The sequence below is a fragment of the Lepus europaeus genome, chromosome 4 (genome assembly GCF_033115175.1).
Source record: "Lepus europaeus isolate LE1 chromosome 4, mLepTim1.pri, whole genome shotgun sequence".
Lineage (NCBI taxonomy): Eukaryota > Metazoa > Chordata > Mammalia > Lagomorpha > Leporidae > Lepus > Lepus europaeus.
Genome location: NC_084830.1, coordinates 111955941 through 111981336, shown reverse-complemented (window position 1 = coordinate 111981336; position 25396 = coordinate 111955941). Strand labels below are relative to the sequence as shown.

Genomic DNA, 25396 nt, shown 5'->3' with positions numbered 1-25396 from the left:
GGCCGGTGGCTGGGTAAACAGACACAAGCTGGCACAGCTGTTATATATGTCCAAAATGGTGCCCTCCCTCTCTCAGCTTGTTACACAACACGGGTGCTGTGTGGTCAGGTAGAAGGAAACATAGCCCCTCTTTTCCTCTAGTTTTACAGGTACACTGTCCCCCACAGGGCTCCAAGCTGGGGCCATGCCAAGCTCTTCCCACAGCTGTATCACCAGTGGCCTGGGCTGTTGCAGACTGGTCTCACCTCACTCTCCAAGGCTGGTGTTGAAGCTCTGGGCAGCTGGGATCCTGAGTTGTGTGCATCCACACCCTCCACATAGGTTCACAGTGTCCCTCTAATTTGTGTGGAGTTTCCACTACCATTTTCTCCCTAACTCTTCCCTGGGACTTCACTCTCTCTCCTTTTTTTTTTTTTTTTTTTTTTTAACTATCTTGCCTTAGACTAGAGCAGTAATCTCCTTCTCTACTTTGCCATCTTGGATCTCCCTGTCTTTCTTCTTTATGTATGTTTGTGATGGCAAATTTCCAACTGTGCCTTGGGAATGTGGTTCCTTTCATTTTCTTTTGGTATCTTCCCATGGTGAAAATCACATATTTTCCCTATTCAGCCGTCTTAAATCACCCCAGTTTATTTCTCTTGCATGTATGCCCAGTAGACACATGTGTGCAGGTATACACACACACACACACACACGTATCTACTGGTTCATTCCCTAAATGCCCACAGTGACTGAGGCAGGGCCAGTGCTGGGGCCAAAGCCTGAAACTGAGAAGTTCTGTTGAGTTTTTCTGTGAGGAAGCTGAGGTTTCCTGTGTGGGTGGCAATAACCCATTTACTTAAGCCACAACCTCTGCCTCCTGGGGTCTGCATTGGCAAGAAGCTGGAATTGGGAGCCAGAGCTGGGAATTGAACCTAGGTGTTCTTGTGTAGGAAACTGGTATCTTTTTTTTTAAGATTTAAAAGTCTTTATTAGAATCAAGGACCTCCAGCCAGAGTGGTGGTGGTGGTGGGGACCTTATAAGAGGAAAAACCCAAAGGGGACTGGTGGCCGTCAGCCTTAAGTACAATTACAAAGGAAAAAAAAAACACCTGATGTTAGATTGGTATTCAGTTACTGGGGGGGGGGGGGGGACAAAAGCACCATCAAAAGACCTCATTTACAATTCTCCATCTTGTCTGGCTTGATAAGGCTAGGGTAGATAACTTGTTTTCACAGAAAGCTGTGAGCTCTGGAGGAGCTCCCTTGCTATTCTCAAGGTTAATTTGAAGATTCTGAAGGAAGAAGGGTAGCCTGTTAGTTTTTGCTAAAGTTTTGGGGAAGGAAGCAAATATTTTACACCCCAAATTCCATTGGGATCCCCTGACTATCTATTAGCCCATCTGACTCCTCACATTTCCCTCCTCCCTGAGATGGAAGCCCTCACATCTGTTAGGGGGACTGGGTGATGATCGCTCTGGCTGCTTCATGATGAAAAGGAGCGTCTTTGGAAAGGGGAGTCAAGGCAGGGGTGAAGCAGGAGGTGGCTTCTCCAGGGGGATGCAGTGCCAGCTTGCAGAAACTGCTTCCATCAGAGGTTTCATGTGCGTGGCCACCTAGAATTTTACTTTAAGTCCAGAGTAAACGAATCTAATAAGCAGTTTAAACTAACGAGATCTATAATCACAGGATCTAAAACCAAGGACAGAGTCATTATTAGAGGCCTTAAGAAAATTGTCTAAACCATGAGCAAGTTTTTTTCATGGAGAGGCAAATACAAACTGACAGGTCTTGAAAATAATCAGATGGGCTTAAGGCCTATCTGTATCTTTTTACATGTGGTATATCATAAGGGAGGCATCCTGTTGACTTCCATTACCTAGCTTGCCTGGGAGGAGAGTTGGCTTGAAGAGAAGGTAGGTGGCATTTCTAAAAGGAAAACATTTATTAGTTAACATACAGTTCTGCATGCAGTGTTGTTGACCCTCCTTGGCCATCCCCTTGACAGCAGTGGTTTCTTTGGAAGCTGGGGCAAGTGAAGGGCTTGGCTTTTCAGCTTAGAGTGAGCAAGGCCTGTGGCTCTGACCTGGAGCCCTTCGATTCCAGGGCAGGTCCATTTCTAGCTGCCAGGGCTCTTCATAAGCTGACTTTGCTGAAGTCCTGGCTTTCCACATCGAAAACCAATGCAGTGGATGAACACTGGTATCTTAACTGTTAGGCTAAACATCCACCCATACATTTAATTTTTTTGAGGGACCGTTATGCTGCTTTCCATAATGGCTGTAATAATTTTCATTCCCATCAGCAGTATATAATGGTTCCCCTTTCTCTACATCCTTTCTAGTTTGTCCTTTGTGTTTTTGGTGATATGGTGATATCTAACAGTGGTTTTTATTTGCATTTCCCTGTAGATTTGTGATGTTGATAATTTTTTCCCTTTGTAGGTCATTGTATATCTTACTTTGAGAAAGAAGGTCTTTTGCCCATTAAATATATAATGTTAAACATATATATATAATGTTTTATATATATGTGTGTATATATATGTGTGTGTGTGTGTGTATATATATATATATATATATATAAATGTGAGAGAAAGTTAGCAGGATAGATATATCCCATTTGTTGGTTCACACCCCAAGTATCTCAAGCCGGGAGCAAAGATCTCAATATGAGTCTCCTACATGGGCGGCAGGGACTCAACCACTTGAGCCATTGTATGGTCTGTATTATCAGGGAGCTGGAATTGGGAGCACAGCAGTAGCTCAAATCCTGGTACTCCAATATGGGATATGGGTGTCCCAAGTGACCATAACTGTGAGACCAAATGCCTGCCCCTATCATTGATATTTTAATGAGGATTGCATAGAATCTGTAGATTGCTTTGTATAATATGGACATTTAAACAATATTCTTCCAATGTGTGAAAACAGATCTGTTTATTTTTTACCTCATTAGTATGTTTCATCAGTTTGTTATTTTTTAAAGATTTTATTTATTTATTTGAAAGAGTTACACAGAGAAAGGTAAAGACAGAGAGAGAGATCTTCCATCCACTGGTTCACTTCCCAAATGGCTGCAAAGGGCAGGGCTGGGTGAGGCTGAAGCCAGGAGCTAGGATCTTCCTCTGGGTCTCCTATGTGGGTGCAGGGGCCAAGACTTTGGGCCAGCCTCCGGTGCTTTACCAGGCACACAAGCAGGTAGCTGAATCAGAACTGGAGCAGCCAATTCTTGAACTGTGGCACCCATGTGGGATGCAGGATTTACAGGTGGCAGCTTTACTTGCTGTGCCACCATGCTGGCCCCATCAAAGTTTCTAGTTTTCATCCTAGCCATCTTTACCTCCAAATTAAATTTTTCTAGTATTTAATATTTTTGGCAGCTATTGTAAATGGGTTTTAAAATTTCCATTTCATATATGTTAATGTTAGCCGTCGCAAATCACACCGAACACCGGAGTAAAGGAAAGGGTTTTTTGGGGAACACCCAACAGACCGGAGTGAAGGGGCGGCGAAGGAAAAAGAGAAAGTATAAGAGAAAGAGCCAGAGGAGAGGAGCTAGTGAGGAGAGAAGATAGAGCAGAGCAGAGAGCAGGAGAGGAGAGCTAAGAGAGAAGAACCAGGAGAGCAGAACCAAGAGAGAAGAGCCAAGAGAGCACATGTGAAGGAACAGGCCCTTTGCCTGAGGGCGGGCAGGGAAGCAGGAGCCGCAAATCCCATTAGGATGGGGGTGGAGCCTGGCTCAGGTAGCTGGGCCATGCGGCCACCTGGCTAAAACTGCGCCACTTTCCTAACAATATACTTTGCTTTAAGCTTGTAGAGATGCTACTGATTTTATTGTGTTGATTTGTCTCCTGCTACTTACTGAATTAGTTTATTAATTATAACAGTTTTTAAATAGTCTTTAGGATTTTCTATCAGAGACTATTTAATTACTTTGTTTCTAGTTGGATGCCTTTTATTTTTTCTCTTGCCTAATTGCTCTGGCTGGGACCCCTGGTACTATGTTGAACAGAAGTGATGAAAAGGGCATTCTGGTCTTGTTCCAGATCTTACAGAAACAGCTGTCATTTTTTTCTACATTCAGTATAATGTTAGCTATGGGTTTATCATATTATTATTTATCATATTATTGTATTGAATAAGCTCCTTCTATAGCTAATTTTTAAGAGTTTTTATTATGGAGGGATATTGGATTTTATCAAATGTTTTTTCTGTATCTCTTAAAATAATAACATTTATTCAATTTTATTGATTTTTTTTTCCATATTAAGTCATCCTTGCACCTGTGGGATGAATCTCATTTGATCATATTGAACGAGCCTATTACCTTCTCTACCCAATTTAGGTGAAGAGATGTATTTTAGATTGCACTTTAAATATTTAATTTCAAATGAAAATATAATTTTGAGTCTTTAGAAAAAAGTTTCTGAGACTTTCAAGGATGTTAATAAGAAACTTGATGTTATTTTTTAGTTGGCAAAATGGTAGTGTCTGTATTTATCATTTACATGTATTTTGGTGTGTTGAAGTCCACAAAATACTAGCCTTATCAACCTCATATTCTCTACACCTACTGTTGGTGTAATTTTTGTTAATCCAGCAGCTCTTCACTCTTTTCCTTGGGAAAATACCCCTCCTTACCCTCATCCACTTGTTTCTGGCTCCTGAAGTGGTTGTGTGACACAGATTTGGCCAGGAAATGCATCTGACTCCCTAGACCATAATGTTTGTTCCACTGAGATGCAATTGCCCCAAGCCATTGATGGTGATCAGAGCAAGTGTGATTCAGTTCTGGGTTGCCTTGGGGAAGTATTGGGAAAGAAAAGCTCTCTTTTCTCTTGGGCTTGAAATTAGTAGTAGATAATGCTTAGATCTGTAGCTACCGGAAGTCACTTTGCCATCTGCTGAGGGGGCCTTTCTTGAGAATCAAGCCAAGGTAGAAGAAAGCCAAGGATGCACTGGAGACTCTGAGCCCCAATGACATTTTGTGAACTTTTGAATCTAAACCTCCATGCCTGAAGGAATAAGGGCTACGTTAGAGTTTCCAATTACTTGAGCCAGAGTGGTCATTTTAAATTTTTATTTATTTTGTGGTGCAAGTCAGTTTGAATTGCTTTGTTTTTTTTTGGCACTTCTGATCATCAGTGCCTGGGTTATGTCAAGTCTTGTCATCCTTGCATTTCAGATGGGGAAACAACAAGTTCATAGAGATGCTGCCAAAGTTAAGCAGCAGGATGGTGGTGGAGATGTGGCAATCTCCAGGGCAGGCAGAACTGGAGAGGAGCAGATCCTGCTTCATTAGACGCCCTCCCCCACACCCTGATCTCTGTGCTGTGGCTGGCAAATAGCAACATGAACAGCGTCTGCTTCTCCTGTCCCTGCGGGAGGGTTTACTCCAAGTAAACTTTGAAGGTTACTCTGCTAACCAGTTAATGCAGATGTCAATGACTGAGAGTTGATCCAATGCATTTCTGGATGCATCTTGAGTTTGATGATAAATCCTCAGTCTTGTCTTGATTTTATAACCTAACAAAATTTTTTTGCTCCTTTGGGCCAAGAACTAGTTGGAGGGTGGAGTTACAGGAAAATGAAACTTAACATTTTAAAAATTTTTTATTTATTTATTGGAAAGTCAGAGTTACACAGAGAAGGGGAGAGAGAGAGGGAGAGAGAAGGAGAGAGAGAGAGGTCTTGCATCCACTGGTTCACTCCCCAATTGGCTGCAACAGCTGGAGCTGTACTGATCTGAAGCCAAGAGCCAGGAGCTTCTTCCAGGTCTTCCACATGGGTGCAGGGACCCAAGGATTTGGGCCATCTTCCACTGTTTTCCCAGACCATAGCAGAGAGCTTGATTGGAAGAGGAGCAGCCGGGACTAGAACCAGCACCCATATGGGATGCTGGCACTGCAGTCAGCGGCTTCACCCGCTGCACCACAGCGCTGGCCCCGGGAAACATAACATTTTTATTAATCATATTCCTTAATTGTAAAGCAATATGAAGTCCAAAGGTAAGTGTCACTGGCTCCACCTGAGAGTTCAAATCCAGAATTCCTTGCTCTTACACCCATTTGCCTCATCTGAGCCATAGGCAAAGCATGGTGGAAAGGATGACGGTGGTCTCATTGCCAGAGATGTCTTGGTCCGAGTTTTCCACCAACAGCGGTATGGAATGGGAACCGGCCATGTGTTCCAATCGAAGCTTCCTGAGGAGGTTATTCTTTGTTGTCTATGTAGTAGTCCTACCATTTTCTCCTTTTGCATGTGATTCAATTCGGGTACATATAGAAGGATCTGAGAAGACTCCACCAGAGTTTCTCAACGTTAGCACTATGGGCATTTTGAGTAAGATGCCTCTTTGCTATGGGGCTGTCCTGTGTATTGCAGAGTATGTAGCAGCAACTCTGGTCTCTACCCATTAGATGCCAGTAGCACCCTACGCCCTTGTCATAGAACTAAATATGGCTCCAGACATTGCCACAAGTCTCCTGGGAGGCAGGCACAGTTTTTCCCAGTTGGGAACCCATGCAGTCAGCTCATGTAAAAGAGTTTGAGAGAGATGGATAGCCAGGTTAAATAACCTTATTCAGAAATGTTGGGATTATGGATTTTTTCAGAATTTTCAGTATTTGCATACATATAATGAGATATCTTCAGGGAGGACTCAATTCTAAACACACAATTCATTTCTATTTCATATATACCAGATAGGCACACAGCCTAAAGATAACTTTATACAGTATTTTAAGTAATTTTGTGCACAAAACAAAGTTTTGTGGTATGGAATTTTTTGGGGGGTGCTGGTCTAAACATGGAAAAGGGAGGCTGTGGGCTGTCAAGCTGTCTGGCACAATGTGTGTCAGCACAAATCCATCTGTCTACTTTTCAGATTCATTCGTGCTGAAAGGTATGAAACCAATGTCGAGGGCATCTTTGTAGAGGCTCAGGGCACCTGGGAAGCCTTGTCTTACTCAGGGAGTACCAGGGAAGAAGGAGCAATAGGCCTAGGACCACAGGTTCTGGCCCTTTTGCTAGCTCCTGGTACATCTTCCACCTGCCATTGTCTTCCCTTAATGGGCCTTCCATGGGGGAGATAGAGCCATCTGCCAGGGATGTGACAAGTGGTGGCCTCCATCCCCTTAGCAATTCTCATGCCAAAGCCCACAGCCTTTCAAGAATGCCCCAGGGTGGGAAGCTGGGGAGTGACCCTCTTTGCTGCCCGTATCATCAGCTCTGGCTCTGGAGTTATGTCGGGCTCCCCACCCCTGTCAGATGCCGATCACACGAAGTAAGTGGTGAGTGCGCATGGCCAGGTTTCCTCCGCCCTCCCGTTCCTGGTGCTTTGCCCCACTCCCATGGCCCACTCCCTTGACCTCTGTGTCACCTACCCAGCTACTGTGCTTCCTCCATTTTATTGGTGGAAGTGAGTTATCTTTATTTGGTGGTTGATTGGCTTACACCGACTGATTTACAGTTTAAACCCCAGGAGAAGAAGGACCTGAGAGTTCTCAGGGCCTGGAACACAGCCTGGCACGTAGTGGACGCCTGTGGCTGGCTGCTGAAGGAAGTGAACACAGAAGGGCAATTAATTAGGTGCTGGGGGGCCCAGGAATCGTCTTCCTAGGCATTCTCTTCCCGGAACTGGAGTTGCTTCCTCCCCCGTGACCCTGGCCACCCAGCGTGCCGCTGACCAAACCACATTCCCTGCCCATGTTAAGCCACGCGCTGGGTTTTCTCCCCCAGATCTCTGGGGGGAAGTCTGGATACATTTTTCTCACTTGTTGTCTCAAGAAACAGATGTCTTTTTGTTTGAACTACTTTCCTACAGGACTGCCCCAGAGGAAGTGAAAGTCGGGGTGAAAATAAAGCACATGGAACAGGGCCATGTTGGGGTAGTCACAGGAGCGGTCGCTAGCCCTCTGTGACTTCTCCATTTATTTAAACAGCATCAGAATATGACAGTCTGTTAAACAATGCACATTATGTATTCCATAGTGGGCAAGCAGCACTTTAACACTGTGTTTTTAAAACCTCTTTAAAAATTTTCCTACTAGAACCTATTGTTGAGTTAGAGAATTAAGCTGTGCCAAATGCCCCGTTCTGCCCTGACTAGTTCTGCTTGCTGGTATCTCTCACCAATTTCTCTCGAATGTTTCATTAGGCACTGTTTAACCCAGATTAGGAAACATGGAGAAGTGTCCCCTCAAAAGACCTATGTCCCCAGCTTCCTGGCCACCTGTGGAGTACATAGGGAGATGGCTATGGGGGCATGTGGAGGATCCTCTCCTGTCAGGAAGGCATAGGAGGCTCTGTCCTAGGCTTTACTCCTTGTGGGTTCCCACTGTGGAAATGCAGGAAGAGCTTTGGCCTGGGTGGACCCCTGGTCTCTTCCGGCCTTTGGCGTTCAGTAATGGTATGAGACTTTGTCTAATGGTGCTGCATTTCTCCTGCTGGGCTGACCCTCGGTTTATCCACCTGCCAGTGAACTCCAGTGAACTCTTCTAGTTCTGAGATCTAGGATCCTGTGAATTTTTGAGGTTCCGGTCACTTGCTGCTATGGGCTTGTGTTCCCAGAGAAGGCAGTGGGGAGTGCTCAGCCTTGGGTTTCAGTCTGGTGATAGCTGTGCTGCTGGGGAAGTTCAGAGCCCTGGCCATTCCTGGGTGCCTAGGGTCCTAGGAGCCTTTTCCTCTCTCTGGTCCCTGGAGCTCCCTGCCTTTCCTCGCCCCTCCCGCCTCCCACCTGTCTGAAGTATCAGACCTGAGTTCTTTGCTGCAAGATTGAAAAGGCGAAGTTCACTTGTAATAAGGGCCTTTTGGCATACCAATAATAGCAGTAACGCCAATATCATTACATCTTGCGTGGACGGTTTTTAGCTCACTCTACGGTACATATACTTACAAAGAGCTTTTAAGGAAAGCACCATCCTCAGCCATTTTAGGGCCCCTTTGGAGAGTCCAAAAGGGATACTCCCTCCTCTTTTCCTGAATCCTGCTCAGGGGAAAGTAGAGCTCCAACGGGCCTCCAGTGCACAGGTGCCAACGAGCCACCTGAACTCTTCCCGGCCCAAGGGGCTGCTCGAGGCTGGAGCACTTTAACCTTCACTTAGTAGAGAAATTTCATTTTGGGGAGAATTTTCTTAGTGGCCCTTGCATTTGGCTTTCTTTTTTTGACAGGCAGAGTGGACAGTGAGAGAGAGACAGAAAGGTCTTCCCTTTTGCCATTGGTTCACCCTCCAATGGCCGCCGCGGCTGGCGCACTGTGGCCAGCACACTGCGGCCGGCGCACCGCACTGATCCCAGGGCAGGAGCCAGGTGCTTCTCCTGGTCTCCCATGGGGTGCAGGGCCCAAGCACTTGGGCCATCCTCCACTGCACTCCTAGGCCACAGCAGAGAGCTGGCCTGGAAGAGGGGTAACCGGGACAGAATCCGGTGCCCTGACCGGGACTAGAACCCGGTGTGCCGGCGCCGCAAGGCGGAGGATTAGCCTGTTGAGCCACGGCGCCGGCCCAGCATTTGGCTTTTCTTAAAGTCAGCTTCTGAAAATGAGAAGGCTCAAAATCCCTCCCAGCCCCGCTGAGAGATAGGCCTGGCCCTTTGGCTGTCTTTCCTGACCGTGGCTGGATTCAGGGTGAAGGGCAGAGGGAAAGCTGGTGGCTAGGTGAGTCCTGCCGGAATGTCTGTGATCCTGGGCAGATTTCTTAAAGTGTTAGGCCCAGTGGACTTTCTGCTGGGCCAGGAGAGGCTAGCCAGGGGTGGTGTTGGTAGGATGAGGCTCAGGGATGCCTGTCTGGGAGTTTGGGGACGCACGGACAATGGGAGTGGTGTTGGGAAAACCCCCGGATACCCTTTCCAGGACTGAACCTCTGAGCTACCAACAAGGTGTTTGTGATTCCTCTGGAAACCAGTGTTTTCCTGCCACAGAGTAAACTGGCCCCATCCCAGCCTTTCTCACGTTGGCCGCCAGTTCAATTCTTAAATCAGACTTTATCTTGCTATTCCCAGGCTCAAACAACCCCACTGGCTCTCCATGCCTGGCTTGGCCCTCACAGCTTTGTGTGGTTGAGCCCTGCCTCTGTGTCTACCCCACTTCTCTCTGCTCCCCCATGCACACCCCATCCTCCTGCCGCCCCAGCCCTCTGGCATGCCTCTTCATACTTCACATCCCTAAAGACTCAGGGCAGGACATTCCCTCCCCTGGACAGCTACCTGAATGCTGACACTGGCAGCACAGGAGATCTTACTGTATATATCATGAAGCCGCGGTCCATTTTTAAGAAGACAAGCCATCTTGATGGTTTCAGAATTTGCTCTTGGGCCAATTCTTGACCTTCTCTGTGTCTGTTTACTCAACTGTAAAATGGGCTACAGAGGGTGGCTTTGAGAAGGAAATGAATGGATAGAGCAATTAGAATGCTACCTGAAGTGCACTGTAACGAGAACTAAGTCAGTCTATTAATATCTGAAACACACTCGGAAAGGTCCAGTCCCCGGAATGTTTGTGCATACCCCACAGCATACTTTAAAGTAAATTCTTGCATCCTGCCTCTCCTTCCCTTTGTCACTCTTTTGTTCTATTGCTTCATCCTCCCTTGGCCCCTTCTCCCTCCCCACCTTCCTTGCCCTGTCTCCCACTTGCTGGGTTCACCCATCTGCCTTTGTTTTCTCACTGCCTTCGCTATGTCTTGAGGCACCCTTGGCTTTCCTGGAACAACCGGGCTCCTTGGGCCACCCGCAGAGCTGAAAGGCCCACAGGGCCCCACATTCTCCTCCCTGAAACCTTGCAGTGGAGGCTGTGGGCGTAGGAGGGATGGGTGATCTGAGCCAGGACATTGGTGTGAACACTGAGACCCTGGGGGACAGGGACCGACTGATGGGGTGAGGAGGCCCTTCTGGGGATGGAGTCTGAAGCTGGACAGGTGGCCTTTGCTCATGTTCCCTGGATATTGAAGCCCCTCTTTCTAGAGTCTGGATAGGAGGCAGGCAGAACAAGAGCAGGAAAAACAGCAGCTCCCCTTTTCCAGTAGGTTTTCTCTGCCGAACTTCAACTGTATTCACCTGTTCTGGAAAGACTCTTGAGCTTCGAGTGTGGACTCCAGACCTGGCTTTTCCATCTGTCAGATGTGTGACTTAAGGCAGGCCCAAGTGCCCTCATCTATGAAATGGCAGGGCTTGGCGGATGGAATAAGGCACAGTTCAGAGACGCATGGGGAGGTGTCACAGACAGGCAAGGGGGTTGCTGTCGGGATGATGGTGGCCTGCAGGATCCGGTGGTAGAGGCATCAAGAGCCTCCCAGAATCTTCCGGAGTCAGACATCTGCTAGGGCTGTGGGTGGGCTTGGTGCCCAGCCTTCCTCATGCCAGCAGCTCTGCTCCAGCTCTCCTGGTACCACATTCCAGTAGGAGAAACAGCTGCAGCATGGAGGGTGAGCCAGAACTTGGTGAGGGAGGGCAGTGCCTGGGGCCTGAGGAGACAGTATACGCCCCTTCTTCCCTTGCTTCACCCAAGAGGAACCTGCTCCTGGGGTGGAGGAGGAGAAGGGCTGCTGTCTTACAATGTGGGCAGACAGGCCCAGGTCAGGTCTGCAGCCAAGTCGAGATGCTCAGTCTCTTAGCGGAGAGCAGGCACAGCCAGGAAGGTAGGAGGGGCCTCCTGGGGGCTCAGGCCCTGCAGCGGGCCTGGAGCAGTTGCTTAGGTCATCGCGAGATGAAAAGTTGGGGCTTAGCAGATTTGTCTGGAGGAACTGGGTGTCTAGGGCACAGCCAGCCAGGATTCTTAAAAGCTGGTGCTTTTAGGAAGGAAAAAGAAGTTAAAAACAAGAACAAACAAATAAGAATCCTCTCTCTCTCTCGCTCTCTCTCTCTCGCTCTTATTCCTTTTCCAGAGCTCAGTAAAGAGTACAGGTTTGTGCCAGCGTGATGGTGTCACAAACACACAAGCTCCTCCTCCTCCCTCAGGCAGGCTCTCATTTCTTTATTCTTACCCTTTTGTTTTAGAACATTTTTATTAGTCTTTTTTTGTCTTAGAATTTTTAAACAGCTGTTTATAAAAACAACAAATACACAACACAACGCGGTAAAAATAACTCACTATATGGTACATATACTTAGACGGTGTGATATATTTATATAATAAAAGATGAAAATAGTCACTTTCCATAATAAAAATAAGTTCTATTTTTTGTTTATTTTACAATATACTTAATATTCTCTCTTCTTTTGCTTCCTCTCCAGCTTCCTCTCCTTCACTCCGAATCTCGGCGTGGGGGGTCCCACGTGGCTGTGCCCAGCCCACCAAGCTGGAGTCTGGGAGGCGGTGGGCAGAGGCTTAGGAGCAGGGGTGGCAGCCACACTCTAAGTGTCTCTCCACCTCTTCCACAAACGAGGAGCCGTCCGTGCACTGGAAGACGTATTTCCGCCGCTTGCTGCGGGTGGGCTGGCAGCACTGGGGGCCGCAGCTCCCGCGACACTCCACCATGGGCACCTTAGAGGCCGTGGCGCATGACGCGTACCCCTTCTGGCGGCGGATCACCTCTCGGACCACCTCCCCCAGGCACGGGGTTTCTGCAGAGGGCAGAAGAGGTAAGGTCAGCGCACGGGCAGCGTGGGTGACTGGTTGGGTCCTGCATGGTTGTTGCCAGCATTGGGCTCTGCAGGCCCCAGGACTTACTCATTCATGTGTCCACAGCCTCCCTCCCCTCAGCCCACCTCTACAAATCCATCCCTCCGTCCATGCACCCATGCACGTGTCCAGCTAATTCACAGATGCTAAGCACCATTTGTTGTGCCAGGCTCTATACCAGGCACAGAACATAGCCCTGAGGAGGTAAATTATGGCAGAGCCAGGCCTAGGCCCGTTCTTCAAGACATGGCCAACTGTGGGCTCAATCTTGTCTCTATACATGTTTAGATTGCTATTATTTAATTTTAAGCATGTGTAGAGTAATGTTCAAACACCAGGAGATTTAACTTAAGAATTTGGATTTCTGGCTTCTTTGAAAACCAAGAGGACTGGCAAGGCTGAGCCTGCGTCGTAATGGTAGGTGAGGTTGAGTGCAGATGGAGCTGATCTCCAGTGTGCCCTGGTCCTCACCACTCCCAGCAGTCTGTCTCCTTTGGTCCAGAGGGTGGATGGTAATGATATAAACATCTGAGTGAATGCATCTCTATATGAAGAAAAGAGACACGTGTATTCAAGAACACCTAGAAAAAGGGAGTTGGCCTGGACCAAGGCTGGGCCAGGCCAGGGAGGCTTCTCTGGGCAGTGGTGTTGGAGTTGAGATCTGGATGAAGAGTGCAAGTTAATGAGGCCAAGGAGCTTCAGGCACGAGGTTTGCTAGAATTCCTGGAGATCACTGGAGGGAGGGGAAAGGATCCCTACGTCTGCCTGTGTATTCCAGAGCCCGACCATCTCTTCCTCCGCACCCTCTGCTGTCCTCATTGCCTGGAAGAATGTCTGGATCCAGGCACTAAGGAGGGGATGATGGGCTTGGAGCTGGGATCCTCAGCCACACAGCCCAGGCAAGTCTCTTATTGTCCTCGAGCCTGTTTCACCACCTGGCAAATGGTGACACTTTTACCTGTTCTGCCTAGTGACCGACAGGCTCTTCCGAGCGGCAGAGGAAAATGTGGAGGTTTACTGGCTTAAGCATTCTAATAATTCAGGTGTTTTAATCTGATGCGGTATGAGATGAGGGGAGGGTGTTTCGCCTAGCAGTTAGGATGCCTGTGTCCCATATTCACCAGCTCCTGACTCCAGCTACGTTCTAATGCAGACCCTGGGAGGCAGGGGCGACGATTCAAGTGAGTGGACTCCGGCCTCCCACACGGCAGAGCTGCGCTGAGCTGCTGGCTCCTAGCTTTGGCTCCCCTGGCCTGTTGCAGGCATTTTGAAAGTGAACCAGTCGAAATGAATGTGAATGCTTTCTCATTCATACAAATATAAAAAATTAAAAATAAATTTATTTTAGTATAAAAATTATGCAATCTACGCATATGATGGATCCCCAAAAGATCAGGGAAAATGCCCATTATAAAAACACTATGCATGGATTTCAAAGTTTATTTTGCTCTAAAATAAACTCAATCCCGTTTTCCCACAAACTTCTGAGGAATGTCAGACCAAAGAACTGTCTTCTACTGATCCAACAGCAGGACTGCAGACCACAGAGTGACACCTGCAGTGGCATCTCAGGTGAAGACAGGTGCAAGAGAAGCGGTGTAGACAACCCAGACTGCTCACGCTTCTTTCCCCAGGGAGATCCCCAATCACCATCTTCCTTATGGATTTGTTTCATCTTGAAATTGGTTTTATCCTTTGTTTTATAAGTCTTTTCAGAATCTCATTTTTATTATTTTCCCTTAAAAATTTTTTAAATTAAAAATTACCCTGTTTTGGCCGGCGCCGCAGCTCAACAGGCTAATCCTCTGCCTTGCGGCGTCGGCACGCCGGGTTCTAGTCCCGGTTGGGGCGCCGGATTCTGTCCCGGTTGCCCCTCTTCCAGGCCAGCTCTCTGCTATGGCCTGGGAGTGCAGTGGAGGATGGCCCAAGTGCATGGGCCCTGCACCCCATGGGAGACCAGGATAAGCACCTGGCTCCTGCCTTGGGATCAGCGCAGTGCGCCGGCCATGGCAGCCATTGGAGGGTAAACCAATGGCAAAGGAAGACCTTTCTCTCTGTCTCTCTCTCTGTCCACTCTGCCTGTCAAAAAAAATTACTGTTTAAGAGAGAGATGGACAGAAGAGAGATCTCCCACATGATGGCTCTCTCCCTAAATGCCTGCAGCAGTAGGGGGTGGGCCAGGCGGGAGCTGGGAGTTGGGAACTCAGTCCAGGTACCCCATGTGAGTGGTAGGGAGCCAAGAACTGGAACCTTCGCCTGCTGCCTCCTAGTCCTCCTGTATTAGGAGGAAACTGGAATCGGGATCAGAACTGGGACTCAACTCAGGTACTCTGTGGGTATCCTAACCATCAATTTAAATACAGTGTCAAATGCCTGGCCCTAACGTTTTATTTGGGGCAAAACTGTACATACTTATAAGGTACAATGTAGTGTTTTGATACATGTCTACATTGGTGGAATAATTAGGGTAATTGTAACACCTCAAAACTTTATCATTTCTTTGTGATAAGAACATTCAGAATCCTCTTTTCCAAGTATTTTGAAATATGCAGTACAATATTGTTAACTCTATTCACCCTAGGTCACCAGGACTCCCATATTCTCCCCATCTAACTACAACTCTGAACCCACTGGCCTTCCTCTCCACCACCCCTTCTGCAGCCTCTGGTAACTACTATTCAGCTTCTTCCATGAGATCAATGATTTTATGTTCCACAAGTGAGATCATGTGGCATCTCTCTGTGCCTGACTTCCACTTCACATAAGGTGTTACAGCTCCACCCATGTTGTCACAAATGACAGGACTTCATTTCCCATGGCTGAGCAGTATGTTACTGTGTGTGCGTATGCATGGCGTGTTCTATATCCATTCATCTGTTTATGGACATTGAGATTGATTTCATATCTTGGCTGCTGTTGAATAGGGCTACAATAAATACGGGAATGCAGACGTCTCTGACATATCAATTCTTTTATATGTATACTTAGCAGTGGCCTTTCTGGGTCATATGGTAGTCCTAATTTTTTTTTTTGAGAAATCTATTTGTTTTTTCATAGTAGCTGTGCTTGTTTGCATTCTCACCAACAGTGTGTAAGGGTTACCTTTTCTCCACATCCTTAGCAGTACTTGTTGGCTGTTGTCTTCAGATAACAGCTCCTCTAACTGGCGTGAGGTGATGTTCACTATGGTGTTGACTTGCATTCCCCTGATGATGATGAGCATTTTCTCATATACCTGTTGGCCATTTATGTCTTTTGAGAAAGGTCTATTTATATCTATTGCCCATTTTAAAAATCAGAACATATGTTAGGCTGAGTTCATGGTATGTTCTGGATATTAACCTCCTGTCAGCTGTATGGTTTGCAGATGTTTTCTCCTGCTCTGGAAGTTGTCTTTTCGCTCTGTTGACTGTTGCTTTTGGTGTGCAGAGGCTTTTTAGTTCAATGTAATTCGATTTGTCGTTTTCTGCTTTTTGTGCCTGTGCCTTTGAGGTCTGAAACAAATCCATGCCTAGCCTAATGTCATGATGCTTTCCTCATATGTTTTCTTCTAGTAGTTTTATAGTTTTCTGTGTGTTACATGTCAGTTTTTACTCAATTTCGAGTTGATTTTTGCATGGACTGAGAGATGGGTCTACTTTCATTCTTCTGCATATGGATATTTAATTTTCCCAGAACCACGTATCGAAGAGACTTTGCTTTCTCCAAGTATGCCCCCAAGAAATTCATTGAAAATCAGTTGACTGGGGCTGATAATGTGGTGTAGTGAGTTAAGCTGTTTGCCTACAATGCTGGCATCTATTCTGGGCTGTTCCACTTCTGATCTGGCTCCCTGCTAATGCACCTGGGAAAGCAACAGAAGAAGGCCTAAGTCCTTAGACTCCTGCCACTCATGTAGTAGACCCAGATGAAGCTCCTGGTTCACTCCCCAGATGACTGCAATGACCAGTGCTGGGCCAGGCTGAAGCCATGAGTCAGCTTTATCCAGGTCTCCCATGTGGGCAGGGAAAAGCAGGGAGCTGGATCAGAAGTGGAGTGTCTAGGACTCCTACTGGAACCCATTTGGGATGCCAGTATCGTAGGCTGTGATTTTACCCACTATGCCACAATGGTGGCCCCAGAAATCTGGAACTTGAAAAAAAGTTTTTACAGCTTATTCATCTCTGAAAAATTTACACTCACTGTCCATAAAGGCATTTCTAAATCTACTCCTGCTGCTGTTACCCAGTCTCCAGCTCACTTTTGGCCTGCACCAACACTGGCCTTTGCAGTCCCCCTGACCACCTTCACCCTAATGTTGTGCTCCTTTTGCTGTTTTCTTGAGGTCTGTTTCTCACACAGGCTCTGACTTGTTTCTCTGTGTGGACTCATTTATCCAAGCAATCCTAAGTCATAGCAAAGCCAGTTGTCTTGCCACCATCAAAATGAGTTCTGAATCCAAACACAGAGGTGACACAGCAGGATAGTCCTGTCCATTTTGACTAGTTTTTCTGAATTTGTCTTAGGAACTGCTGCTTTCCCAGGTGGAGAACATCACTGACCATTAGTTTCCTCTGAAGGAGTTGGTTAGCTATGAACTTCCTGGTCTGTACAGGTGCTGTGTCACTCATGATGGTGGCCAACCCTCATGTAGCCGAGGAGGAAGAGCATCCAGAACTTTGAGTGTCATTGTGCATTTTGGATTAAGGCTACTAAGCTGTACGATGTGGAGCAGAAGTGGTGGAAGTGGGCATCTTCGCTGTGCTCTATAATTTAGAGGAAATTGTTTCCACTTCCCCCCACTCAGTATGTTAGTGTGGGGTTGCCATATCTGGCCTCTATCACATTGAGGTACATACCCTCTACACCTAATTTGTTTGAGAGCCTGCATCATGAGGGGATTTTGAATTTTGTCAAATGCTTTTTTTTTTGCTTCTATTGAAAGAAATGTGATTTTTGTCCTTTTCACAATAAATGTGGTTTATCATGTTTATTGATTTGTGAATGTGGAACTATTCTTGCACACCTGGGATGACTTCCACTTGATCATACTGAGTGTTTTTTTTTTTTTTAATATGCTACTAAATTTGCATCAGGTAATATTGACTTGTAATCAGGATAATGCTAGTCTGTAGTTTCCTTTTCCTTTATTTCCTGTGTGTGTCCTTGTCTGGTTGGGGTGTCAGGTTAATGGCAGCCTTGTAGAATGAGTTGATAACTATTACCTCCATTCTGAATGTCTGGAATAGTTGGAGATGAATTGGGATTAGTTCTTTTAACTGTTAGGTAGAATGCAGAAGTAAAGGCATTAGGCTTTGGGTTTTTCTTTGAGAGACTTTTTATTACTGATTCTGCTTCCTTACTTGTTTATGGTCTGTTCAAATTTTCTATTCTTTGTAATTCAATCTTGGTAGGTTGTACATGACGGAATTCATTGTTTTCTTCCAGATTATTAAATCTTTTGGTGTATAACTGTCCATAAAGGTCCTTATGATACTTTGTATTTCTGGGCTATCAGTTATAACAGCTCCTTTTTTATCTTTGAGTCTTCTTTTTTCTTAAAGTAAAGGTTTCTAAGTTTTATCTTTAAAACTGATTTTCTTGATCTTTTATACCAGTCTTTCACTGTCTGACTTATTTTTGTTCTGATCTTTATCATTTCCTTCTATTTAATGGTTGTTTAGTTTGTTTTTCTAATTCCTTGAGATACAGTGTAAGGTTGTTTATATAAGATCTTTTTGATATTTATTGCTATAAATTTCTCTCTTAGAACTACTTTTGCTGTATCCAATAGATTTTGGTATATTGTGTTTTAATTGTGACTTGCCTTAAGAATTTTTTTTAAAGATTTATTTATTTACTTGAAAGTCAGAGTTACACAGAGAAGAAGAAGAAGAGAGAGATCTTGCATCTGTTGGTTCATTCCCCAGTTGGCCGCAACGGCTGGAGCTGTGCCAATCTGAAGCCAGGATCCAGGAGCTTCTTCAGGTCTCCCATGCAGTTGCAAGGGCCCAAGGTGTTGGGCCATCTTCCACTGCTTTCCCAGGCCACAGCAGAGCTGGATCAGAAGTGGAGCAGCTGGAACTCGAAACTGCTCCCATACGGGATGCCGGAATTACAAGTGGTGGCTTTACCTACTATGCCACAGCGCCGGCCCCACATCTTTATTTTTCTTTCTTTATGTCTCTTTATATTGCATGTTCCTTCACACTTGAGATTGGAAGTATTTATATACCACCATTACAGCCATGGAATATTACAATTTGATTATGAATGTACCTCTACCAATGGGTTTTATACTTTAATGTGTTTTTATGATTGCCAACATTTTTAAAAAATATTTACTTATTTATTTGAAAGGCAGGGGCTGTGCCGTGGCATAGTGGATGAAGCTGCCACCTGTGGTGCCAGCATTCCATACAGGTGCTCCACTTCTGATCGGGAAAGCAGAAGCTGGCCTAAGTCCTTGGGCCCCTGCACCCGCGTGGGAGACCTGGAGGCGGCTCCTGGCTCCTAGCTCCAGCTGTTGTGGCTACTTGGGGAGTGAACCAGCATATGGAAAACACCTCTCTGCCTCTCCTTCTCTAACTTTCAAATAAATCTTAAAAAAAAGGCAGAGTGACAGGGAGAGGAACAGAGAAGGAAAGACATAGAAAAATCTTCCATACTCTGATTCACTACCCAAATGGCTGCAACAGCTGGAGTTGAGCCAGGATCCAGGAACCACAAGCTGCTTCTGGGTCTTCCACATGTATTCAGGGGCCCAAGCACTTGGGCCATCTTCCACTGCTTTCTCAGGTACATTTGCAAAGAGCTGGGTTGGAAGTGGAGTGGCTGGGACTTGAACTGGCACCCATATGGGATGCTGGCACTGTAGGAGGCAACTTTACTTGCTGTGCCACGGCACTATCCTCTTGCTTTTAGTCCAGGCACTTTTGTAGGCATTTCTCATTAGGCTGTTCTGGTGCTGATGAATCCCCTTAGCGTTTGCTTGTCTGGAAAACACTCTGTCTCCTTCATTTTTAAGTATGGTTTTGTGAGGTGTAGTATTCTGGCTGTGTTTTTTTCTTTAGCACTTTGTATATAGGTCATTCCATTCTTTGCTAAAGTACAAGGTTTCTGCTGAGGAATCTGCTGGTAGTGCAAGATTCCCTTACAGTGACTTGATACTTTTCCTTTGCTGCTTTAAGAATTCTCTGAGTTTTGATATTTGATTATAATGCGCCTCAGCCACGTTGAATGTACTTCGGAACTTTGAACTTCCTTGATCTGAATGTTCATCTCTCTCGCAGAATTTGGGAAGTTTTCAGCATTATTTCATTAAGTCTTCTGTGCCTTTCTCCATCTCTTCTTCCTCTGGACCTCCTATAATGCAAATATTAATTTTTTTTCTTTGAGTTATGTTAAGGGGCCTGTCTTCAGGTTCAGAATTTCTCTCTTTGGCTATTGAGCTTCTAGGTTTTTCTTTGGTTCTTTTAAAATGGTATCTATGTCTTTGTTGAATTTCTCATTCCAAATATGAATTGTTTTCATGATATCATTGACTTGTCCAGCTGTATCACGTGTATCTCAGTTTCCTTCAGCTCATTGTTACTTTCTTTTCAGGCATTTCATAAATGTCCTTTTCTTTGTGTTTAGTTACTGAAAATTATTGCGTTCCTTTGGTGGGGTCACGTTTCCTTGCTGTTTCATGTTTCTTGTGCCTCTTCCAGGCTTTCGGGAAGGTGGGTCCTGGGGTGTTGACTGGGCAGGGTGTGTTGGCCTTGGTTCTGGGTGGGTGTATCCATGTCTGAGTACCTTGGAAGCATCAGCTGCAGGAGCCTGTGGTGGTGGCCGTGCATGGCTGATTCTTTGGTCACAGGGTTTTGGATGGTGGTTCCACTGGATTGTGGTCAGCCTCTCTGCTATGCAGACTACCTGTTCCCCGGGGCAAGCAGCCATAGGCTTGGATGCTGGGGTCACAGCTGGGATGGTGGCACTGTAACCACCTGTGTCAGCACAGTGGAATGGCGGCAGAACCTCAGGAATGGAAGAGTGCAGTGGCTTTCATCCCTGGAGCGGGATGCAATCCAGAAGTGGCTCTGGTTGCAAGACTGTGCTGGGTCGTAGCAGCTTGTGCCATGGGAGGTGCGGGGCCCAACGCTGGAACTCCAGGCAGCTCCATCAGCAGGTACTTCCACAAGCATTCCCTGTAAGAAGTCCCTCCTAGCTATGGGGTCAGAGAAGCAGGGTGCTTGGCTTCTTTCTTTACTCCAAGTGTCTGTGCTCCACAGGGCCTCGCCCACTCGTCTTTGTATTCCAGGCTCTTCACACCTTTCAGTTGGAACACCATTGTGGTCCTTTCTGGCAGGAGGGGCACACATTTGGCAGCCCTGACTGGCCATCTTGCTGATGTTACTCAAGAATCTTCACCTTTGGTTTCATGTCATCCTCACAATAACCCTGGGCAGTAGCTGCCCCGGGCTATCTGCTCTTTGGGATGAGGGATTGTGGCCCAGAGATGAAGTATGCTTCGCGAGGGCACATGGGTTCTCAGCGACAGAGCTCGGCCTTCTTCATCAAGACCACACGGTTATGTCCAAGACTCCTAAGCTGGGTTATAATGTAGTTTCAGCTGCCAGACTCTTAGCACTGAGCTAGGTGCCAGATACTCTGCACCTCTTCTGAATACGACAGTGGGCTCCAGGGACCCTCAGCTCCTGGTGTTCATGCCCACGGGGCAGTCCCCTCCCTCCATAAAGGTACACTACCCTTGTAACCCATATGGTGCTGTGGGAAGCATGGTGAAGGTGACTCCTGTGGCTCTGTCATTACAGACACGGCAGCTTCCTCTTTGCACTCTGGGGAGAGCCAGCTTCCCTGTTCTGACAGAAACTGAAGCCTCTTGCCCACAACCTGCATGCAGGAAGCACTTCCTGTCGCTTGAACTACAGCCCTGGATGTGTTGACTGCAACAGCAAGTCCCCTGCCCCCCAGCTAGACTGTTGCTGAATTCCCAATGCACATGAACTGTATGGAGTGAAAACTGCTGTGGCTTTGAGCTGCTATATTTGTCGGTATAGTATAGCTCCTGTTTTCAAGATGAGAGAATCAAGGCTTAGAACATGACAGAACCAAGGCCCTGCTGCTCCTAGGCGGCACATCCAGGGCTGGATCTCTGACCCCTGCTTCCTTCCTCGGTCTTCCCTCCCACGTGCACAGGAGACCTACCTTGTTCACAGTGCTCCCCGCTGAAGCCAGGCTGGCACAGGCAGTAGGGCTCCCCTCGATCGGAGATGTGGCACTGTCCGTGGTGACACTTGAAGGCTGAGCAGGCGTTGGCAGAGTCGTTCTTGTGGTCACACAAAGCCCCTCCATAGCCCTCGGCACACTTGCACACGTATGAGGTCCCGGTCGCCACGCATGTTCCGTGGTTGCAGCTGGTGGTGGAGGAGAGAATGGGAAGAGAACCAGACCCACATTAGTGATGCGGGAGGCTTCCTCTGGGCCCCCCGCCAGGGACCAGGCTCAGAACAGGGAGCCCAGAGCTGCGCGCAGGCTGACAGGCCTCCTCCATCCCAGGGTTTGCCCTCTGCTAGGCCAGAGGCTAAAAATCTGTTCTTAAATACTCTGTCCAGTGGCTGACCCGCTGGAAGCTTGTGAGCCCCGCCCCAAGTCCACTGCCAGTGGTGGGCATGACAGTGGCTGGCTTCTTCACGTGCTATCCACACGGAGAACCACTGCTTGCCTGAATCTCAGCCTTCAATAAACATGTTAGTTGACCTGCTTCGTTAAATGGCAACATGATTACTGCTACAGTAACTACTAGTCTGAGAATCCAAACTTCCAGATGCTTTAAAATCTCATACTTTTTGAGCACTGATTCACAAGTAGAACATCCCACACCTGACCTCATTGGATGGTTGCAGTCAAAATGTAGGTATACTAAAAATACTAAAGAAAATTACCTTCAGGCTATGTGCAAAGCTGTCCATGAAACAAATGGTATGGACTTGGCACTTTTCTCCATGCTAGCTCAGGATGCATATGGAAATATTACAAAATCTGAAGAGGTCCTGAATGCTCCTGGTCCCAAGTATTTTGGATAAAGGATACTCTCAATCTGTACTGCCGCCCGCAGGTGCCACTTGCTGTACACCAGGCGTGGGGTTACTGTTTTCCATCTCCCGTTGATCTGAAATGCTTGCAGCAACCCCTCCTTGGTAGCTCCTATGCAACAGAGTGTCTTACCCTCATCTCCTAGATGGCCAGACTGCTGGCAAAGCTTCTATTCACAATGCCTCCTTGTCCCCAGCGGGGTGATGCTAAAAAACCAGGATTTATCTGAAGTACAGAGTCAAACCCGCACACATGCTCAAGAGCACCAAACTCAGGATAGGGACCCCCTTCCCAATCTCTCTCTAAAATACCACTTCCCTACTTGTTCAGCCCACCAATTGTCAATCTTGGCTCTGGTGTTAATCTTGACTGATTCATAGTTGTTAACGCTAAGTATACTGGGTCTCTTCATGTAGCATAAGGCTGGGCACAAAGGAGGCCCATCATCAATATGTGTTGAAAGAGTAATAAAAGATTCAGCCATGACCAGTGAAGTGGCTGTGTGTGGTTATTCATACCTGACGTCTTGCATTGGGCTCTGGCCAAAGGGGTGGCAAACTCAACCTCATCCTCCTCATTGTACCAAGTGCCCACAGGCTGTCTTTTCCTAGTTGACAGGTGCAAGGGTTGAGAGGCCAGGCTGTGAGGGCTGCCTGGGGGACAGGTGTTTAGACCAAGGCCCTGCGTGCAGATGCCTCTGCTTTCGCTGCCTTGGGTGTGCAGGCTCAGCCTCCTGTCTCTGGCAGGCACCAGCGCCTGCCTCCAGTCTGACCACACTGCCTCCAGCAGGCACCAGCGCCCACTTCTCGGGCATGGGCAGGGACTGAGTCCGCAGCCTGAAGCTCTGGGGACACTGACCTGTGGCTGAGGCAGGGGTCCCGGGCCTCCTGGTCACACAGGGGGCCCGTCCAGCCGGGGTGGCACTCACACACCACGCTGTCCTTCTCCACCGAGCGGCACAGGCCGTGCTTGCACACCGTGCAGGACTTGCAGCCTGGCGAGACCCCCAGCGACTGTGGCGGGAGGGCCTTGAAGTCCTGCAGCTCATTGTTGATGCGCACCTCGTGGATACAGCCATGGAAGCCGCCCAGCGGCCGGTCTGTGCCCTGGCGCAAGGCCGAGAGGCCCGTGGAGGTGGGGATGCCTGCAAGAGGGGAGCCGGGTTAGCCTGAAGGCCCTCCCCTTGCCTGCCCAGCAGTCCTGTCCCTGGGGAGAGGAAGCGCCCTTCACATGCTCATGGGTAAGTGGTTAGAGCGCTCGGCTTGTGCTGATCACCTGCAGGTAATGGGCCCGCACCTGCACAAGGACACACATCTCTCATCCTGCACTAGGGCTCCCGAAGAAGCTTCAGTTCATTACCAATATTTAAAGAAAGGAAAGATAGAAACTACAAATCCCATACAATTTTAGGCTTCCCTGGGGGAAATAAAATGAGGTGATCTGGCTATGCGTAGCCACAGAGCAGGCACTGGGAGTGCACCAGTTACTCTGCTGTCCCCATAGGTTCTGCAGGAGAACCCAAGTAGAGGGGCTCTGGGGGCAGCCCTGGGCCGTGGAACCTGGGGGGTTCAAGGATTGCAGACCATGTCTGCTGTGACCCCCTCTTCTCTGTGTCTCCAGGACCTGTCTGTTTTGCAGGGAGGCCTGGTCTGTGTTTTTGTTCCTCCCTTTTAATGCCACTCCCTGCTCACACCCTGCAGCTGGGAGTGACACCTGCCGGACAGCTGGAAGTAGGGGACCTGGCATTGTTCTGGCCACCACAGGGGGAGAGGGTGGGAGGGGGCTACAGCTTGTTCCCCTGGGAAGACGCTGGCCCCTCAGGGATTGCATTGGGTCCCCTGCGTGCGAACACCCTGTGGACAGTGCAGATTCTTGGGCCTTAGAGCTGGACACTTTGGGAAGCAGTGTTAGCAGTCTGTCTCCTGTGTTCATCTGTGCATCTTGCAGTATTGGAGGAGGCCGCAGAGCCTGGACCCACATCCATCTCCTGACTCCCCTGACCCCTGCCCACCCATTCCATCTCCAGTCCAAGCCTGCCCCGTCCCCTGGCACAACCAGTAGTCCCCAGGAGTCATCTTGCTATCTTTCCTTTCTGGCTAATGACTGTTCAACCTTTTGGGGACCAGCTTGGCTGTCACTCCTTCCAGGAAGCGTCCTCTGATTGGCTTTGGCACTTTGTGCTGAGACCCCTGGCAGGGGGTCTGGGTGTGGGTGCTGGAGACACAGGGCGGGGTGGGTGCGGGCGTGGGAGAGGAAGGCAGTACCTCCAAGGTAGAGGGGGCTGTTGGTGACCACTGCCGGCTGTTTCTGGAGCTTTCCCAGGCTCTTGGGGGCTCCTTTGTCCACCACCAGGTTCAGGGTCTGGTTCAGCATCACCAGCTCCACGCTGTGAAACTGCCCGTCGTTCACTGTCTCCACGCTGGCAAGGAGAGAAGGGGAGAGTTTACTGAGTGCCCTCCAGGGCCAGCCACTGGGCTGGGAACTTGACCTTCATCACTGGACTTTTGTTCTCAGTTTGACTTGGAAATAACTTCAAACTTCCATAAACTGCAAAATAAGAATACAGAAAACACCCATTACCCCGATTCTCCCGTCACCCCCCGTTTGCTTGATCACCAATTTCTTCTTCTCCACACGCATGCACAAATCACTTTCTGGAACCATTTAAAGGTGAGTCATGTACATCATGGCCCCTTTCCCCTTGATAGCCCTGTTTTCTGAG

At 47.7% G+C, this 25396-nt stretch overlaps 1 protein-coding gene across 2 annotated transcripts in view; it reads right to left on the bottom strand.

Annotated features, from left to right (window-relative positions):
* Positions 1 to 7837: 7837 nt before the first annotated feature.
* SLIT3 (slit guidance ligand 3) overlaps positions 7838 to 25396 on the bottom strand; it is a 642896-nt gene continuing 625337 nt past the window's right edge. Inside the window, exons 33-36 of one of the 2 annotated variants that reach the window (XM_062188711.1) lie at positions 24939 to 25093; positions 23533 to 23818; positions 21787 to 21995; positions 7838 to 11764 (exon numbers count right to left, since the gene is read on the bottom strand). In XM_062188711.1, the coding sequence (XP_062044695.1) occupies positions 11673 to 11764; positions 21787 to 21995; positions 23533 to 23818; positions 24939 to 25093 (742 nt within the window). In that variant the 3' untranslated portion in view covers positions 7838 to 11672. Of the gene's footprint in view, positions 12540 to 21786; positions 21996 to 23532; positions 23819 to 24938; positions 25094 to 25396 lie in introns of both variants that reach the window. The other variant, XM_062188710.1, reaches the window with a different exon arrangement.